Source organism: Cyanistes caeruleus, chromosome 2 (assembly GCF_971803275.1).
Source record: "Cyanistes caeruleus chromosome 2, bCyaCae1.hap1.1, whole genome shotgun sequence".
Classification (NCBI taxonomy): domain Eukaryota; kingdom Metazoa; phylum Chordata; class Aves; order Passeriformes; family Paridae; genus Cyanistes; species Cyanistes caeruleus.
Window position 1 is genome coordinate 44,957,168 of NC_141702.1, and position 20,833 is coordinate 44,978,000.

The window sequence follows — 20,833 nt, forward strand, 5'->3', positions numbered from 1 at the left end:
ATGTATTTCAGTTTGGGAAAAAATAATTTTGCTCCAGTAAACAGAAACTAATTGTAGCCATTATATTTCTCCCTTTTGGTGCCGGGACACAGTATTTCTGAAGGAACAAAGATAGAACTTAACAAAAGAGAAAATTATATTAAAAGAGAGAGCAACTAATACAAAATAAAAGTAAGTCCAATACTGATTTTTTTTAAAAATCTCCCTTTTAAAGTAATCTTAGTTCTGGGCCTTCTCATTCATGTTGTACTTTGCTAAATATGATAATTGGCCTATCTAAAAAACCCGAAATCAGTATTACAGTACTGCTTACCTCCCCCATTTTCACTAAATAAAACCTAAACCTATATTATAAACTTGCAAAATACTGTAAAAGTGGTCAGCAAATATTGCTCAAATATAGTAAATGCTCAAATATCTGAGGTTCACACACCACCATTTCATGCTTGCCTTCCAACGGCATCGGTACCCTTTATAATCTACATAATTCAGATGCCTGCAGTAAAATCTTTGTTCTGCATAGATAAAACCATCTTCTAAAAGGTAAAGTCACTGTTCCACAGTAATATATTAGTGATGTATCTTCCTGACGTATTTTGGCCAAAAATAGCATTCTTCAATTTACTTCCTTGTGTCCACTTTGGCTACTGAATCAAACTGTCACCGGTCCAGTAACATTTCCCTGTATTTTCAAACCACGGTTTAAACTTAAACCACTCAGTCTCCTTTGATGGGAACTTCATATCAGACAGAAATTACTCCTTAGCACATTTGATGAATCCAGCTTAAAATAAAACACCAGAACTGCATGAACATCTGTGACAAATGACTTGTCTCAGTCATCCTGCTCTTTCTTATTTAATCTCCCACTGGAGTACAATTTCATAGGTACACTATTCTACAGTGCAGACCTCCTCCCACCAACCTACTGCTTGCAAAAGGAATGAAAAAAATATATTTTCCATGTGTCACTCCAAGATCTGAAAAGATTATAATTGAACATTTCAAAATAATTAGAAGTAGGAAAATGGAAATAAACAAATAAGTTAGTACCTCAAATTTACAAAAGCAATGAAAAGGTAAAAAAACTGTAGAAATGCAATAAAGGATTGTTAAATTAATAGATCTACTAACGGAATATGAAACAAACCCTCCTTTCCTGGTGACACATCGCTGAATTACTACTTGCATATTCTACCAGTATAAAAGAAAAGCAAAATTTTTTATATATAGTCAGTACGATAAATTTTGAGATATTCCTATTTCAGTCTCTTTAAAACCAAGACTATGTTAAAGGACAGGGTACTCAAAAAGATCTACATGATATTGGAAAACCCAGACAGGTTTTTCCTGATTTTTTTTCTGCCAATGATCTCTGTGTTTTACAGAGGGGGAAAAAAATCCCACAAATCAGGCAGTGATCCTAATTCTCTGAAGTCCTTGTTGTCAATTTTATACCTTTACAAAACGACAAGTAAAATTCCACTTTCCAAGTAAAGAAATACAGAACGTCGTATCATAGCTTTAAAAAATGATTCTTTCTGTCCTATATAGATGTCTCATCAATTTCACTTGAATGCTGCTTGTACTGTATAACACAGATTTTACTTTAAATAATAGTACTTAATGCCCATATGGATTTTTTTTTGTTACCTAATAGCTTTACTAGATTGGTCATGGATTTTTCACTGTGCTATGTATTTTTTCAGTACTTAGTTATATGCCTGCATTCTCCAACAGACGTTCAAAATATTACTGCATTCTGGTCTATTTCACTGTTTTGACACTGAAGTGCATCAGATACTCATAACATGCTTGTAGAGGCAACTCAACAAAAAGACTGGTTACCTTCTGATGTACTGGAATGAATGGGACTTTATTCTAACGAGGGAAAACCTGTTTGTTTGTAATAATTTAGTTTATAGCTGAGAAAGAGAGCAACACACCTGGAATCACCTCACTGAAAATTCCAGAAATGTAAGGAGCTTCACAAAAAGTCTGCAGTTACCTTGTTTTTTAAGTAACCATGCAGAGCTGACAGCTATTAGCAGTAGCAAGGACTTGCATAACGAGGACTTGAAGGAAGGCTTAGTACCATCCATGCCGGAGTGATTTAAAGAGAATGAAGGCACGTATTTCTTTATGATGCATTATGTAACAACAGAGAGGGCAATGTGAGGCATTCAAAAAAACTGCAGAACCCACATTTGATCTCATTCTTGTTATTTATCACACAAATATTTCACAGTGCTTCTATCCTAAGGCTTATGAAACACCAAACATAGGAATGTTATCGGGTACAAATTAGTTTGAAATGTTTTAGGTGATGTATTCTATGTTTTGTACATCTTTAGGAAAATATAACAGGCCCTATAATTCATCTGCTTAAAACTTCTGCAATACATGCAACCTCAGATAAAATAAAATTGTCAAAATCAGTGATAGCTGGACCTTCTGGTTCACATTAGTGTGAAGAGAAAACTGCTGTTGAGCTGACACATTGATAGATTACGAGTTCTGCTGAAGAATAGCTAAAAATGGTGATTCAATCTTGTCGCTACTATATAAGAAGAATAACAGAAGTGGTGATGATACTCATGATATCATGTCTTTTATCAAAACCCTAAAGGGTATTGCTGCATTGAACACATTCTCTTCCTGAGAGCTTCTGGTTCCAAAAAAAATACCTGTGTAAGTAAATGAAACTAAATAGGCCTATCAAAAAACTAGGATCAGTTTGTGCCCTAAATTTATTTAAACATTGATATAATTGTAAATTATAAGAAGATTGTAAAAAGACCTTTTTTTCTTCTTGCGGGGGGGGGTTGTCCTCTCTCTTTTTTTTTTACAGTAGAGATGCTGGTCTTGTAATGACGAAATGGAGGGCTGGGAGGATTATGAAACACAAGTAACATGAAGGGCAAATCTGACTGAAAGAGAGGGAGAATATTATTCCAATTATTTAAAACTTCACTGGGTTTCTTTACTAACTTAAATCAATACAGCTCCCCTGAAATCTATATGGTGATACAGATTCACCGAAGATGCATGTAAGATAATGCGGATCATCATCCTCTGTTAGGACAGTAAATAAAAACACTTGTATAATCATCTTTTCTAAATAGTTCCCTGATCTTTAGATATGCAAAAGAGAACTTTTAAAAGAGGCACCTTAAGTACTTCTGCTATGCTAGCCCTGGTCCTCTGTTATGTGAAACTTGCGTGGTTGTTAATGCTGAGGTGAAGTCAGGTTTAAACACTGACTTCTGTCCCTCAGTGCTTCATACTTCCCTGTGCTGCTGCAAATCACCATGGAAGGCTCAAGATGGAGGGAACGGGGCCTGGGTGGCTTGTGCCTTCCTCCCACAAAGATCACCAAATGCTCCCGGCGCTTACTTCCGACACATCCAAGGAGTTCTGCAACAACAGAAGGGGAAACAAGGCTTCACAGTCCTCATCTTTCACTGAGAGGAATAACAGGTAAGGAGAAGGAGCAAACAGAAACATGGGCGAGGACGGGGGGTAACGATTTCATTTTAGAGGCTCCCCTTTTCCAAAGGGAAAGAAACCTCAACACAAACTTCATCACATCACAGAGATGTAGACAGGTAGGCACCTCAGATTTCTGGTAACTTGGTAGGTTTGTTTCAAGGGAAGATTAAGCATTCATTTGAATTTTAGTTTTACTTTTACCGGGGCCTCTACAGCAAGAATTTGCAGCTTCTCCTGCAATAAGCAATGTTTCATGTTGTATAGGAATTTCTGATTACATAAAAAAAAACCCTCCAACAAAACTGTGGCTTAAGCTGTGTTCTTAATTTGATGATGAATGGGGAATAAAAACAGCAAGGCAGAAAGTTTATCACCCTACTCTAAAATGTAAGAGAGAATCAGAAACCAAAATCAAATTAAAAAACCAAAAAGGTCTCAGCCCTGTTCTGTGTTTTTCCTACAGTTTTTACACATGCATTTGTCTTTTGAGTATGCAGGCCGACATATTTAGGATATTCAGGCAACGCATTAACGCACTGTAGATACGGGAAAGAAATAAGTCAGAAATATTTGTAGGGTGTGAAGCAGTAAACAGTGACCGAGAGGAAATGATTTACGTAATGCTATCATGGCTTGACAGCAAGGTAGATTTATACCATGTCCTCTCAAGCTAGTAAGCTTGGTAACAAGTGAAACGGGTTAAATTTTCTGAGTTTGGAATGCAATTGATTTATGTTTGTTCCACAATGCTACGCAGCTCTTAAATGTAGGAGCTCCTGCGGATGAAAGTCTGCTTTTAGGACAGGCCCCGCAGTGACAGGCTGCGGCATGGCAGGGAGAAGCCCAGGTAATTCTGGCGGGGCAGAGCTGGCGATGCAGGACCCAGCAGGTACCCAGCCATCCAGCCAGCCCGCCTTACGTAAGGACTTCATTTTCCTTCGCCTACATCTCGCCGCCGCGCGAGGCACGGGAAAGGAGCCTATTCCACCTCCCCGTGCAGCCCCATCCCCTGTGCCAGGCCCAATGACCGCATCCTCGCATGTTTTCATTTTTTTTTAATTTTTTTTTTTTTTTCCTTTCTTTTTCTCCTCTCCAAACAGCACATCTACAGAGTGGCGTTTACCTATTCGCTCGCGCCGTGGCTGCCACGCAGCCTATCTGGGCGGCCGGCTGGCACAGCCCGCGGTGACCGGAGCGATGCCGGAGAGGAAACTCCGGGTCCCTCTTGGGGCGAGGGCCGCGCTGCGGGCCGGCTCCGGGCGGGCAGCTCTCCCTCCTCGGCGGCGGCGGCGGCGGCGGGGATGCTCCGCTCTGCGGCCAGCGGCGGCCAGCGTCCATTGCAGCTCGGCGGGTCCGCGTCCGGAGTCCAGGGGCTCCGGCAGCCAGCGGGGACACCCGGCCCCCGCTCCCCTAAACACCGCTGGCCAGGTGCGTTTATTTCTCATCCCGTCCTCTTCCCACAGATCCACTGTCTGCGGCCGCCGAGCCCCAGCAGGAGCCCGGCCAGCCCCCGAGTCACCACCGATCGCTCTCTCGCTCTCTCTCTCTCTCTCTCTCTCTCTCGTTTCGAGCTCTCCCCGAGGAGGAAACAGCACGGCGGGGCCGCTCGTCCTGCATTTCACCGCTCGGGAGACGCGGCCGCCGGAGCGCTCAAAACAAAGCGGAGAACAGTCACTTTCTACACTGTTCCCTTCCCTCCCCGCGCCGAGTAACGCGGCTGGCTATGGGAGCTCGCCTAGCAGGGATGAAAAACAAGGGGGGGCGAAGGCAGGAGAACCCACCCACCCAACCCGGAGCCCCCCGGCTGCTCCCCGTTCCCGGCGCATCCCGGCGCACCTGACAGCCCGCCGCGCGCGCTGTATTTCCCTCCCTTAGCGACAGGGGAGGCGCGCGCCGGCCGCGGCCCCGCCATTGGCCGAGCGCAGCGGCGCGGCGCGGCCATTGGCTGCGGCGGCCACCAATGGGGAGCGCTGTATCCGGGAGGCAGCGGCTGCGGAGCTATTTAAATCCTGGCCGGTGATGTCAGCGCGGGCGGTGCGGGGGGAGCGGCGGGGCGGCCGCGCCTGTCAGGCCGCGTTAGGAGCAGCGCGGCCGCCGCCCCCTCCGCGGGGAGCGCAGCGAGAGGGAGGGGCCCGCCGCACCTGCACGGCCCTCCCCGCCTCGCGGGACCCGGCAGCGCCCCGCTCCCCTCCCCGCCGAGTTCCCCGGTGCCTCTCCTGGAGGGTGCGGGTTAATCCCGGGGCGCTGGCTGCGCTCTCTGGTTGCCTGAGTGTTGCGCTGAGCCCTCGCCCGCGGAGAAAACAGAAGGGCAGCTCTCCGCGTTAAAAACACTTCTGCCAACTGCTCCCGGGAAGAGGTGCCCTCACTGTGATTTATTTGCAGCCAGTGCCTCTCTGTGGCCTCGGTGCCGCTGAGCCCCTCGCTACACGAAGGACATTGAGGGGCTGGAGTGAGTCCAGAGAAGGACAGTGAGGCTGGTGAAGGGTCCGGAGCACGAGTCCTGTGAGGAGCAGCTGAGGGAGCTGGGGGTGTTTGGCCTGGAGAAAAGGAGGCTCGGGGAGGCCTTATTGCTCTCTACAGCCACCTAAAAGGAGGGTGTAGGTAGGTGGGGTCGGTCTTCTCTCCCAGGCAGCCAGTGGCAAGACAAGAGGACAGAGCCTCAAGCTGGGCCAGGGGAGATTCAGACAACATGATGAATTTCTTCACAGAAATGGTGATTAGACATTGGACTGGACTGCCAAGGAACACGGTGGAATCACTGCTCCTGCAATTGTGATTCAAACTTACCCATGATGTGACCAAATGCAAGTCATCTTACTTTACACAAAGGTGTGGTGATGGGAACACACAAGTGCAAGATTATCTCAGTTTACAAATAGATGTGTGCTGTGACCATAGTTTCTTGGCCCATGTAACTACAGGCATTTTGGTTGCCCAAAAATACGTGTTCAGCTAAGTGGCTGCAGAAGGACTTACAGTGAGGCGATATGTGGAAGTGGTTCCTTAAGAGCAATTCTGTGGTATGGTCAAGATGAACACAGGGGAGGTCACTGAGCTGAATATTGTCGATGCCAAAGAAGACTTGTCCTGAGGAGACTAGGACCAAAAGCCAGGAGGAAGGGGGCTGTCAGTGAAAGCATGTTGGTTTCTTTGCTGTGGCAGGGTATGGCAGCAGGGGTAGGGGACAACAGAAGAAGGCTGATCATGGAGGTGGCTTCTGTAAGTTCAGGGAAGGCATGTCATAACTTGAGGTCCTCAAGATGAATCTGATATTCTTTTAAGGACATTCTTCCACTGAGAAATGGAAGAATATGAGAGCCCCCTTCAGGAACTGAGTCCATGTGCCTTTTCAGTCCCAAGGCATTTCCTTGTTTTCCCGATTTGGAAGTTGCTTGGAATAAAGATGAACTTGCTGCACCCAGTGTGTTAGGTATTGTATTTGTCCACCAATGCCACCATACTCCAGATTTTCTGTGAGGTACCAACAAGGCTCGGGAATAATACTTTTTGTTGTTTTGACTGTACTTTTTCCCCCTGGTTCCCAGCTCTGTTACTTCCAGGGTGACTTGGGGAAGTTACCTGCCTCTAAAATATCAATGCAGCATTAGCAAGAGATTAAAAGCTGGGCAAAGGTATTCATGGTGGCCCTGCTCCTGACACATGTATCTTGCTCAAATGCTTAGAACTAGTGATCAAATCTGACTTGAGAAGAAATTTTTCTCTAGTGTGAGCTGTTGCATTTGAGGTAAAAAAAAAAAATTAAAAAGGGAAGGGGGAAGCATTCACCCCACTCAGCAAGATGGAATGTGGCTCATTTTGTGAAAGGAACGAGGGAATTTTGGGGACAAGAACTGATGGAATGGACAGAGCCCTCACCCTGGAGCAGTATAAACCTTAAATCTGTTGGCAGGGGGGTGGAGGGGAAGAGGTTAATATGCGTAAGTGGAAGACAAATCATAAACTTACTGGGGTGGAAAGGAATGTGAAGAGTTCATCTCATCTTTCCTATGATTTTACTACCATAAAGCAGGATCCAATCTCCCTACCTCTTTCCTGGTAAATACTCAAATTATGCAAATATCTTTAGGGATGAAACTTGACAACCTCCTTACACATCTCTTTCAGTGCTCTGCTTTCCCCGGCTTAGGACAGTCTAGTTCTCTTTTTGTGACCCTGAGAGACTACAATACCTGACTCTTCCTCACTCAGTTCCACACATCTGCTTAAGAAAGGTCTGGAGAAAAAAGGCCAGTATTTATGTCAACATTTCCTCATGGTTTTATTTTTTTTTCTTCCTACATAAGCATGGTGAATTAACAAAGTTAATGGCAGGTGAAATCTGCAGCCCTGGGAAAGTAGCACACACTGCAGGGGAAGATGGATGATGATGTGATGACACCAGCTCTGAAGAGAAAGGCAGGGACAGCTGGGTGCAGGTCCACTGAAATGGGGAAAAACCCCTAACCTCCAAATTTTAGCATACTTAAGAAAAGGGACACTGAATGATGAGCAATGAAATAGCTCTGTAAATTTATAGTTACCATACCTTATAGTGTGTTGCAGCACTTCAGCTTCAGAATTTTGAAGGGTGTACAAAGATCACTGTTAAAGTGGGGTAAACAGACACAGAGAAACTGGGAAGCATATGAGTAACTGGAGCTCAGATGAGGCAGAACTCATCTGGAAATCCTTTCCCAGTCTTGACGCTGTTTCTTCCTGGCCAATCTCTAGAAATCATTCCTGCTCCAGACTAGTGATACATAATACTGTCATTTTTCCTGTTAAGAGCACATTTTGCAGAAGGGTCTATAGCACAGTATAGGATTCAGTTAAATTCAGGCTACAAGACAGGGTCACTGCAGTCCTCTGCTTAAAACATCACTGATAAAAATCTTATTTTAAATGTTCTGGTCAGGACTAGTGAAGCTTTTCAATTTTTAAAAGTGTTTTGTGTGGAAAATCCCTCTGTTAAATAATTAGCAAGTGCTCTGAGCATTACTGCATATTTTATATTTCATCTGCCTGGAAGAAATGGACAGTTCTGTTGCTATAGATTAACTGCAATTTATTTTGTAGTACTCTGACTGCTGGAAGAGAGAGACTTCTTAGTTTATTTCTTCTACATTCAATTACTAAAGGAATGGGGCTGGACAAAAGAAAGGTTTAACCATACCATTTCTTCTATTCCCAGTCCTAGCAGACATTTGAGTTTACAAAAAAAAAAATATCTGCACAAGCTGTAAATGTGAAAAACAGAGACTGAGAGGCTCAGCAGTACAAAGAATTCCAGTGTTGGATCTTATTTTCTTGGCAGACATTGGCTAGGATGGCTTGTTTATTTTACCTTTTACATAGCCTTATTCCACATTTTAGTGTACATTTTCCTCAAGCAGGAGAAAAAAAAATAAAAATCATTGCTGTTGCATGAATTAGTCTTAGGTGCCAATGGACACGAATTGTGTTTAAAAGGAAGAATTCAGCATAAAAAGCTCTTCAGGTTTAACCTTTTCCTCTCAGAAATGGCATTACAAATGATTCATTTAATGGAATGAAGGATAAGATCACCTTTTAAGTAATTTTGAGGATCAGATCTGTGTTCCTGAGGCTTTTTGCACAGAAGGTTGTGTCAGAAGTGTAGCCTGGGCTCTGCTGTGGGCATTTCTGTACATCTCAGTGCAATTAGGCTATACCAGCAGGCCTTGGTGTGACACAGTGGTAACTGTCACATCTGTTTTCCAAGAAAGTTGTTTTGTCCAGTCTTCAAGACAAACTTTGAATTCTGAGACAGTTTTATATATCCCTAGCACTCAATGGGCAGCACCATTCCTGAAGGAAAAAAAATGCTTCAATCCTCCTGTGTGTTGGACCTAAAAGCCCTCCTGGCAGTCTACGGGACTCTGCCGCAAGATGCAGATGTGGATTCCTCAGCCTGAAGAAATTGCTCTAGATTACAGAATACAGACAAATGTTGATTAACCAAATGTGCCTACAACACACAAAAGTTCTCTAAGAATATAAACTAACTTCCCAGTCTCCTCCCCTGGTGTAGCACAAATAGCTCAATTCTCTAAGCAGACCTCTGCTTAATTTCACAGCCACTGCTTAGGTGGCTATTCCAGTTTGGTTTGTAAGCTGTGTTATACAGAAAATGGTCACCTGTGCGGGCTGTCTCTGCACGTGCTGGGGCTCAGTCACGTATTTTGCCCACATCAGTTTCTTCCACAGTGTTGCTTGGTTAGCGCTTGCAACAAGCATCCTGTGAAAAGTCTCTTCCAGCTTGTTGGAACACACAGGATGCTGATGACCATCTTTGAGTGCAAAGGGGATGTTTGCAGTGGTACTCAGTAATCTGTTAAGGATCAGGTCCCTAGTCACGCCAGTGAGGATTGCAGGGAAGAATCAAGTGCTTGAATAAAACTAATTCTCCATTCTGGCAGTCAGACTGGGGAAATGCGTGTTTCCTTGCAGCCCTGCTGCAGCTTGCACAATCTCTTCCATCTTCAAAACACTGCCGAGACTGATGCCAATGAAAATAACAGGCAGAAACATTTTTAACATTTATGCTGCTCATTTGCAATTCAAGTATGGTGAACTCCTGTGTGCTGAAAAGCAGGGAGCAGAATAGAACTGACCAATCTGTTTATCAAGACTGCAGGGGTTATTTACCATCCCTGAGATTTAGAGGATTGTTTTAATGTTATTGATCAGCATTTCCAAAATGGTGTTGAACTGTAGCTTTCCTATTGTGATAAAGATGAACAACTATGATCTTGATACTTTCTTTGTTACCAGGTTGGCGCCACTTATCAAAAGGCATGGGACACCAAAGAAGGCTGTAAGAATGTGTTCACAATAGCATAAGGAGGAATTCTGTGTAGTATTTCCTAGATACAATGTTCCTGAAGAAGTGAAAAATTTTACTTTATTATTTCACAAAACTTACCTATATGTGTATAACAAAGTCTGGTTTTAAGTATTGGCTTGTTTGAGCAACTGCTTTTAGGTTTGGGATGAAGTATAATGTGATGTGATAGCATGTCAGTGGGCAGTATTAATCTCTGCATAATTTTCCATAAAGGGTATGGAACTTGAGAGAAATGTCCTTTTACAATCCCTTATAAAGAAGGGGGAAGCTTGTCAGCTGATTTTTCCAGTATGTGGATTATTTTTGTTTTCAAAAGTTAGCTGTCACATTTCACTGTGGTCTTTCTTCTCCTCACAATCCTGAAAAACAGATTATTCAATCGCTAGCATAAAGTTTAAGTCCAGAGATGACTCTTACAGTAAATACCAGTGTGACATTTAATATAAATTCTTGCCTAAATATATCTGCAATAAATCTTAGATCCTATAGGTATGCATATGTATGTATTGGTACTAGAGGATGATGTAATTGGGGGTTGAGCACCGTGTTCCAAAAAAGCAAAGCCATGTAAACTACTCATCACCTCTTCATCATCTGAGCATATGCAGACACCTACCATTTTTGTGACACTGTTTTAATCCTATGTGGAATGTCTTCATGAAGGCAGCTGCATTTTTAGAATACATGGAAGATTACTGAGCTCAGCACAGAACTATTTCCAGTCAAGAATGCAAAACAGCAGAGATGGTTATTGTCCACCTCTTTCCTAATGGCCATATATTTAGAGGATAGAGGATTTGGTGAGGAAATTAGACTTTTAGCACTGTCAGACAACAATTCCCACTTATTAGATGACAGATTTCACCTTAGCGGCATGAGGGGAATCATGACACATCCTCTTCCATGGTATTCAGAGTTGATTTATAGTCTCTACCATGCTAGCATGGGGCTGTTTTCCTTTCTATGACCACTTAAAATGCCATTCTTCTCTAGTTTCTGTGGAATTTGAGGTTTGTAGTAAGGAAAGGGATAATTTTAACACAAGAACTGAAATTGGGTCTGACTCTTGAGTAGATAGAGAAGACTATCTCTAGTGCTATTTTTCCATGGGTCTTTAATTTCTAAGATAAAAAATATATATCTATTCTCTGGTACCAACTTCTCTTGCATCCTTCAAATAGCTATTCTGTTAGGAGTTTTAAAGCACACAGTACTTTTCAATTCATTCAATTCAGCATGCGGGAGAAGTGCATATCAAATTTAAGGACCAAAATGAAATCATCAACCACTCACAGGGCAACATTGGCAAGAAAGCATTTACAGCTTCTTGTCCTGAGAAATACAGAGCACTGAGAAGCTACTGGGTTAACTTGTCCCAGCACAGAGCAGAAGCCCCTGGAGTGAATCCAGCATTACTTATCTAGGAGCTGTGCCCATGTGTTTGATTGGTGTCTTGTTTTGGTTTTGTTTTTCCACAGGAATCATAACTCATTTGTACAAACAATCCCTTGACCATAATGAATACGCATACCAGGATTTATAACAGATAAATTAAATGAGATGTGCTCAGGAGACAGCAAAGCATGCAGTAGTAGAAAGGAAAAGAAGTACCCTTTTCATTCTGCCTGATAAGAATGATCATTCAGAGCATGATATAATTTTAATTTCTATCCAAATACCCTCATCAAAAATGGAAAACAAAGAGAAAACAGGTCATTATGGGCACATTGGTATCACAAGTGCTTTGGTATCTTGCTTTTGTGTGTTGCATTCAATATCTGATCATACAGCATACAGCACCAAAGCACACAGCATTTATAAAGATGTCATTAAAGAATGTGACAGTCTAGGCTGCAGGAGACAGAAAGAAAAAAACCCTGTTTCCACTTAATCATTTGCCTGAATCTTATATGACTTTTTCCAGGGCAAGAAAAACAATGACTCTTAAACAAGTGGCAAGTGAGCTGCTGCTCAAAGAAAGGGATGCAACTCTATATGGCATCCTTAAAAAATAAAAGCCAAGAAGTTGTGATCTGTTGCAGAGAGCTGAGGTTGCATGTTACTCTTCAAATGAATTTAGGTAAATTTAATTTATCAGTAAATCAGCTATGATAAGATGCTGGAGAAGGATAACCAGGTTATAGGTGTGGGTGGGAATAATCAGCACAGCAAAACAAGCAGGTTTGGTATGTGGAGAAGTCCAGAAGTTGTTGGACAATACTGTGAGATACTTCATCTAGCTGAAGTACTGTATAAACTTGTGTCACATGCTATTGATTGGGCAGAATTCAAATGTTGAAAAGTCTGAGCTGTGGCAGAGTCTCTGGATTTGTGTGATTGCTAAAAAAAACCCCAGTGTGGAACACTTGGTAGCATCTTAACCTCTAGTTTCTGCTTGTTATGACTACGTGATGCTGTTTCATGGCCATTTTGAGGTTATTTGAAGGACTCTGGAGAAGGGAGCCTGAATGGCATACGGCACTGGAATGGACCCAGCAACTGCTAGAAGATGCAAGAGGATTCACAGGGGAGAAGTGGTGCAGAGGGCAATGGAGAGAAGCCAAAGTGAACAAGCATGGAGTGCAAAGAATGAACAGAGGGGTACAATTATGTACCATTATGGTATAGTTTAGGATGTTACCTAGCGCTGCTTGGACCTGTGGGAATCTGAAGAGTGCTCTTTGCTTAGCATGGCAGACCTGCTTGTCTAATTATTTTATCTGTGGTAGTTCTAGAATACAAGTAATGTGCAAGCTGTACTGCAATGTGGAGATAAGCAATAAAGGCAATTCATCTGCTGGATCTGCAGATGCTGATGCCTGAGGTCCCTCATAATCTGGTATGTGCCTGGCAAGTGAGGAGAAAGTGTAGTAAGAAGAGTCATAGTGCACTTGGTTCCATGGTTCAAACAGCTACAGCTGTCAAACAACAGTGATTCTTGTGTTGGAGTTAGCTTGGGTTAAAACTCTTCAGGCCTACTTGCCTGGGGCAAGCCTCCAGGCTCCAGTGCTGTTAGGAATTTGTAGCTTAAATCTCCTTGGCAGCAGTTGCCATTTTTCAGCTTTTGTGGCAGTGAAGCAGGTTCCTGGGAATGGTAAGGGAAATCTCAGAAGGTATTTGTGAGACATCTGGGAGCTACATGTGGGGATAGGGAGGAAATCTGTGAGAAGCTAGCAGGATGTCATGGGTCTGTGGTAGATCTGCAGTGAAGGGGAGGCTTTACTCAGTTTCTTTCCCTTCTCTCAATAAGTTTTCATATTTTCCTCCTCAGGGGTGACGACTCATGCTCATGGGAGATTCGAGATTTTTTTCTGAAGCCCACAATTGTCTACGTCCCACCTTATAGCTGTCTTCCTCTATCAAGTCAATTGTACCTAGAAAAAGCTTTTTGTACCTTGTGGCTTTGTTGTAGCCACTAATTATTCTCTGCTGAAAAGAAGAGGATGCTGGTGTGGCTACCATTACAGAGCAAAGAGGAGGCAGAAAGTGAGTGGGGATTATTTAGGCCAGAACAGCAGGTTCTGTATCCTGAGGCACAGTCCCTTACAGTCTTCAGCTGCCCCTACTGGGCTGCTCTCCACTCTCAAGTAGTAGAACTGATGTCAGAGGCTCACCATTCAATCTTCCTTATGTTGCTATGTAGTTGTCAGGGATTAACTTTTGTTAGTAAAGCATGAACAGGCAAGTCCTATTAAGAAAACATGACTGGTAGCAGTAGCTGAACTAACCTGATACAAGAGTACTTGCCCAGTGACTCAATGTACCCCTCATCAAGCAACACTTTAGAATGAACCACCAACCAGTAAAACTCAGCCAACCTGGATGGTGCTCTCCACCTCATGATACTCATCTACCTCAACCTGAAGGGCAATAACAGAGCCCTACCCTCAGGAGCATCAGGGACCAAGCCTGTGTAGCTGGAACCAGCACAATAAATGCTGCTCCTCTCATCTATTGACAATCACTGTTCCTGTCAGCAAGGAGAGGGGAAGTAGAGATAGCCATTCTTCTGTAACTTTGTAGTGTCCTTTGCATTATTAATCACTTTTTCATAGAGGTAATGAATAGTCACACTCCTTCCCACATATCCAATTATTGCACAATAATTAATGTGCAATTCAGCCCATCCTGACCTAAACCACAGGATGCCGAAGTCTCTTGAGTCAGTTCAAGACTGTCTTGTAGGTTTCTAAACCAGGATCAATTAATGGTAGGTTTCTGCACACTCTCTGCAAGCTCCTTCCCAATTCCTGCCCTTTGCCTTTGAAGTCTGTTTTCCACTGCAGTGGTGATCAGGCAGCAGTGGCTATTGGTTACATCAGGATCATAGCTCAGTGGAAAGAGCCCTGATGGACACTCTAGCCTCTTTTGTCTCTACACCTTTGTGTGTAAGCAGAGGTTACATTTATATAGCTTTGCATCTAGTTTAAACCTGCAACAATCACTTGCTAACTGAATGTGCAGGGATAGAATAAAACATTTCCCTCTTCATTCCAAATCTCTTTCTTAGCCAAACTAAAATCTTGGCCAGTTTATGTATCTACCTCATGGATAATGTCTGCTGTCTCCTAGCATAAACAAACCTCAGCTGTGTTTCCTGCTAATTACCCTGACTTAAATGACTAATCATGTCTTCATTCACCTTCATTGCCTTTGGTCTTCTCGTAACCATGCATAGTGTAAAACTGAATGATTTTCCCACTAAGTTATCCTGAAAATAGTGTTCTTGAACAAGAGAAAGTTACCTGGACTTATAGCTTTACTAATGAAAGATGAATTTCAGTGATTGGAGAAGCTCTTTGTTCTCTTTCCTGGTTTTCAAGGAAGCTGGTTCCTATCTTTGCTCAGAATGCTTCCATAGTGGCTTATCTATTTCAGTTTCAACTCAGGCTTCAAAATGCTTTTTTCCTCACTAGTCTTGAAGTCTGAATAGTTCTTTACAAACAGGTAATGTAGGACATTTTAAATATTATCCTCCCAGTCATTCTCCACAGGTATCTGTCATGATAGGCCTATCATGGCTGGAGTTTAGTTGCAGGCATTCCAGGATTTGCACTCATCATAATAGCTACTTCATGAATACCATCTCTTTCTACCTCTGCATCTACCTCTCCTTTTCCTAATAATTAAATTGCAACATCTTTGTGACTGAGAACGTGTCATATTGCTCTGTATTTAGAGAGATGTCTATTACAATTGGCTTATCATTCATGACTGGAATTCCTAGGTGTTACAGAAATACACATTTTTGTAAAAAAATTTTAACCATGTATTCATTCAAAAATACCATGTGTTTTAGGGGAATATTTTAGGATATTTTATTGGAATATTCCTGAAAATATAAAATGTCAACGATTCAGGATTCTATCCATAAAATGGTTTCTCTATCACTCAAATTGCCACAAAGTTATTTTTTTTACCTTGTTTGTAAAGCCAATATTAAAGACTTTTAGTGTTTATCTGAACCCTCACCACAAGACCATAAACTGGACCAACCTTCCCTGTGGAAATGCAGTGATATTAGGACAGTGCAGTTTCAAAACCTCAGCAACCATGTATTCTTTTAGATACTTAAAGTAATAGATTTTCTAAGCTGTATAATCTCACCAGATTCTTAAAGGACACCATCTGTCTGTACCATCACAAAAGTCCAAGTATGCCCTCCCCCTCCCAAAAAATGCAAGATGTTTTTTAATCATAACTGTTGAATGTATTTTCACAATTCAAGAAATTTAACAATGTTTTTTGAAGATGAAAGAGCATAACAAAATAGAGAAAGCAGATTGTGGGACTTTCATCCCTAGACCTGTTGGGAATGTGTAATTTGAACAATGTTTGTCCTTTGTTTCCCCAACTCAGGAACACTATTCTTCCTGTACGACAGACCAAAATCATAATACAGATGTCTCAATGTACTGTGGGAATAACAGGGCAGGATAAAAAAGTTAAATATTTACAGCTGACCAAGTCCTACTCTTGTTTGTACCCAGGATGGCAAAGGAGCCATTCTCTGAATGTTGTTTCTAGTCAGAGAGGCTTCCTATGCTCTCAGACACCATCACTCCACCTCCTTTTTCAACAGTACCATTAAATTGTGTGCTGGCATGGGTTTCTTTGGAAATCCCTCATGCACATAAATGAGTAGAATGATAATGACAGCAAAGTGCCTCAAGCTGAAGTATCAGCATGCAGTTTCACAATTAGCCTACATTGCTCTCAGTTTGTTTTGCCATATCCTTCCTCTGTGCTCCACACCTGCCAGCAGCAAAAGTGGTCCTACAATTACATACAGACTGATCAGCCACCCTATTTGGCAAAGCCATCTGATTCTGGAGAGGGGAGTCTGTTTTCCACTTAGGCAGGTCCCTTGCCCCCTACATAGCCCTGTGAGAGTCAGCACCAACACACAACAAGGGGTAGGACAGAAGGTCATCCGTATCTTTAGCAGCAATGCAGATGACTTAAGTTGGTAAAGTCTCCCATTAGAAAAGGCAATAGAACAGACTGATAAAAATTAATTTAGAAATTGCCAGGTCTTGACAGTATCTATTCCACAATTCCAGCATGGTTAAAATATGAAACTGCTCTATTGCTTTTTGTGGTGTACCATTCGAATTGGGTGCAGGAATTGAAGGTGGAGGGTTTGGAATATTTTTGGCTATCATAAGCCAGTATGTCTGATTTCTGTAACAAGAAAATAAACTAAAACTGTAACCAAAATGAGAACTAGTGTGTACAGCAGGTGAATAGAATATGAAGAGCCAGTGTGGCTTCATCACAGGGAAGTTGCACTTATTGGAGTCCTTTATGCTGAGTGCATGAAAGTAAACAAGGAGCTGAGAGGTGATCCAGTTAGGTTTTCAAAATAGTTTTGACCAGGTCCCTCAGTAAAAGCTCATAAAAAAATAAGCTTGATGAAGCAGGAAACAAAGTCTGTTGGTTAGTAACTGTTTAAAAGCTGTGCAACAATGGATAAAAATACAAGTCTTTTCACAAGAAAGATTTGTTGCAATTTCACTGTTATTAGCCTTTCATTACCCAGTGAAAAGATGAAGAATGCAACATGGTGATGAGGTTTACTAACAATACTAATACTAAAATCAAAAGCCAGCTATAAGGTGTTGCAGGAGGACACCACAAATTGCTGAATGAGGAAAGAGCTAACAAAATAAGGTAAACATAAGCAAATCTTAACTTTTCAATACAGACTAAAGGTTTCTAAACACCACTAACATTCAAGAAAGAGGTTATAGAATAATTTTGACCAATTTGAATAAAATTGCCACAGTTCAAAGGTAAACCACAAGGAAAGAAACTGAAATTAAGCAGGAAAACATTGTTAAAGCATTCTACTTTTCTCTATCTCGTATTTTTCTAGGTTACAAGGAAGATCAAGAGGAATGATCAAAGGTATGGAACATTTCCATCTGAGGAGATAGTAAATGAAAAGTAAACAGACCAAGATGTTTCTGTTTGGAGATAGGGTAATTGAGGTGATACTATGAAGGAAATCTATGAAATGGTGAATGGTATTAGAGCAGATAGAGAGCAATCACATACAACGTCTCACAATAACAGAATTTAATGGGAGTCTATAAAATTGTCATTTGGCAGGTTCGAAACACAAGGAAGTAATTTTTTTTCCATAAAATAGAATTGAATGTCGAATACACTTGTTGTTATGGTAATAGAAATGAGAATGGGTTAAAAAAAGAATCAGAGCCATCTTGGAGATGGACTCTTCAAACCTATTGAAGACCATTATGCAGTGGTCTAGAAAGAAATCTCCGTCTTAGAATTATTGGGAGGTAGAGGATATGCCCTGGAAAGAACAGATTTGTATGTCTAATGAGCTTTTCATAAGCACCCACAATTGGCCACTGTGGGGAAGAGGGAACTGAGTTACAAAGACCTCTGGTCTGTCCAAGTACATTTTAACTTCTACTTTCCAAACACAGTAGGTTACTTTCATGAGGCTTCTAATATCAGCCACATAATGTGAGGTTAGCACAGATAGACAGTATTTTAGATATTACATCTAACTCCATATTGCCTTGATTAACAGCTATGAAATATCCAGAAGACATTAATTCTGCATCATTCAAGTGGAAATGGTCTTATGGCATGGATGCAACAAAACCTCTATATGAGACCAGAGCACTTTCTCCTGGTAAACACCATGCCATTTGTTTTTATCAGGCACTAATTTGGGGGAGAATTAATCTTTGTAAAGTTACTACATCCTAGTTACGTCAAAATATAGAACTGGGGGCTTCCTCAATTATAGAAATATTGCTAAACATTTAATCTAAACATTTAATTTCAGATATTCAGTCTGGTGCATACTAAAAAAATGACTATCCACCAAACTTGGAGCATTAAATGGAGACTGTATTTTTGGCAGCTCATCATAGAGGGATTAATATTACTGGAATATCTTTGTTTCTCAGCAATGCCTCCTTAAAAACAGCTTCCTCTGAGCACATATTTCTATTTTATTGAGAAAAGGAAATACAGTATTAGAAATCAATGTTTTTAAAGCGTAATTTAAAGAAATCTATCTTGGCAGATGCTGAAATATTTTCAATTTAGAACAAATAGTATTTCTGTCATAGAGTTGGATTTTTTAAATTAGACCATTACTCCTTGATAAGTTAATTACAAAACAGAAAGAGACTCAACCAATCTAAAAAAGCGTATTGATGAAAGTACAGAGCACATGTCTAAAAGCTGGTTTTACTGATTAATGGCTGAAATTTTACTTTTTATATGAAAAAACCTTGTCTCCAACGTCTTAAATCACAGGGAAAAATGCTCAATTTTTCATGCTATCACAACTAATTTTTTACATTGGTACACTGATGAACTATTGTTTTCCTGTGCTTCCATCCATTACTAAAAGTGACAGCATCATAATTGAAATTATTTAAAATATGGTGCATTTAGATAATTCTTTACTTCGGTATAAATATGACTACACAAGAAATGCTGCTACTGGAAATTGCTAGGATGAGCTACCAAAATGGAATTATTGCTCAGCAGGCCATATTCCTCTGGGGTAGGAAATGAAAAAATATCAGAACTTCCTTTGAAATGCAGAAAGGTTAGAGGAATGGAAGGAACATTTTTTGTTGTGTCTGAGATGAAGACAAGGGTAGCATGGAAGGGAAGTATGTTGCAATCATGGGTTGAAATGTCTCCAGGTCCATCAGCTGTATCCTGGTCTCCCCAAAATCCCTGACAAGTTTTTCAGCTTGGTAAAGCCACAATTTCACCTCAAGGATTTTGGGCTAAAAGGAAGTAAAACTCACCAAAAAAACTGCACTGGGTGATTAGCTAGGTAATCTCTGCCCATGGATGTCCCTGTAACTGTGTTGCATGGCTGCATATTGTGCTTCTTACAGTGAGAACTTGCCAAGGTCCCCAGTGGGAATCCTTCCTGATTAGTGCTGGGGTCTGAGCCAAAATTGTGACAGGTATCAGTCTAAGAGTTTAACAAAATGAATAGTGGCAAACCAGAACCCAAACTAAATGCCATCTATGAGTAATGTACTAGTATAGAAACTGTCCCACAGAGACAACAGATGTTGCTGTCCTAAAGTGAACAGCAGATTCATCCTTTTCAGATACTGCAAAATTTTAGAGAACTTCACAGACCTGGCCAACTGGTGAAAAAGAACCTGGTGAACTGCAGAAAAATGCGGAAATAACAAATCTGGATTATGGGAGATGTTGTATCTATGAAACTATACAGTATCTGAAAATACTAAATTGGGTTGTCCACTTTGGGGTAGCAACATCTTGGGGTAAGCAAATATTTCTCATATTATGAACACATTCAACAGAACTGGCTCTAGAATTGAACCTTGTAGAACACTGCTGATGATTGGTCACCATCCAGTTTTAAGTGTGCCCTTTTAACAATAATTCTTAGACTGTTCAATTCCAGGTGAAATCATGAAAAATTTTAATAAAAAAGTGCTTCCAGAAGACTTCTATACCTCAAATACAGGGGAAAAAAAAGAAAAAAAAAGTATAGGACACAATAAAAAACCCCGATTTTCATTATACTGTCCAGTGGTAATTTTAAAAACCCAGAACTTTTGAAAAAACAGGCAGTCTTTTTAAATTACATGTGAAGTCTCCTTTATACAAGGCTTTCCATATTATTGCTCACAGCAATACTTTCTCAGATAACAGCAAGCCATAAATTGCAATATTGCTTTCCTTCCTAAATGTGGAGCAAAATTTCAGCAGATACTATGCCTTGGTTGTACACCTTCATCCCCTCCTTCTGATAAATAGCAATACAAGTACCACTGTAAAGTTTGTAACTTTATGCTGTTACATGAGAATAATCTAGGGACACAATTATCTCTATTATCAGAAAGTATCCAGCTGTGTCCACCATCCTCTCCAGATCCTTAGCCACATCTCAGTTTACACTGTAATAGGAGATCTAAGATTGACCAGGCT

The 20,833-nt window shown here is 41.2% G+C and overlaps 1 protein-coding gene and 1 long non-coding RNA gene across 2 annotated transcripts; one reads left to right on the forward strand and one right to left on the reverse strand.

Moving 5' to 3' along the window:
- Positions 1–1,639: 1,639 nt before the first annotated feature.
- Positions 1,640–5,350, reverse strand: LOC147654766 (uncharacterized). Its single transcript, XR_015283089.1, has 2 exons — positions 4,616–5,350; positions 1,640–3,417 (listed from the first exon to the last, which is right to left on the reverse strand). It is a non-coding gene; the product is annotated as an uncharacterized LOC147654766 (long non-coding RNA).
- On the forward strand, positions 3,326–5,367 carry LOC147654767 (uncharacterized). The gene is made up of 2 exons (XM_086876772.1): positions 3,326–3,480; positions 4,593–5,367. The coding sequence occupies exons 1-2, from the start codon at positions 3,326–3,328 to the stop codon at positions 5,365–5,367; spliced, it is 930 nt and encodes a 309-aa protein (XP_086732898.1).
- Positions 5,368–20,833: the final 15,466 nt, after the last annotated feature.

Excerpts from the sequence above, each read along its gene's own strand:
- LOC147654767 (XM_086876772.1), top strand. The coding sequence starts at position 3,326 with ATGGAGGGAACGGGGCCTGGGTGGCTTGTGCCTTCCTCCCACAAAGAT. Across the intron at positions 3,481-4,592 it reads TTCACTGAGAGGAATAACAG|CACATCTACAGAGTGGCGTT; the intron begins GTAAGGAGAAGG and ends CTCTCCAAACAG.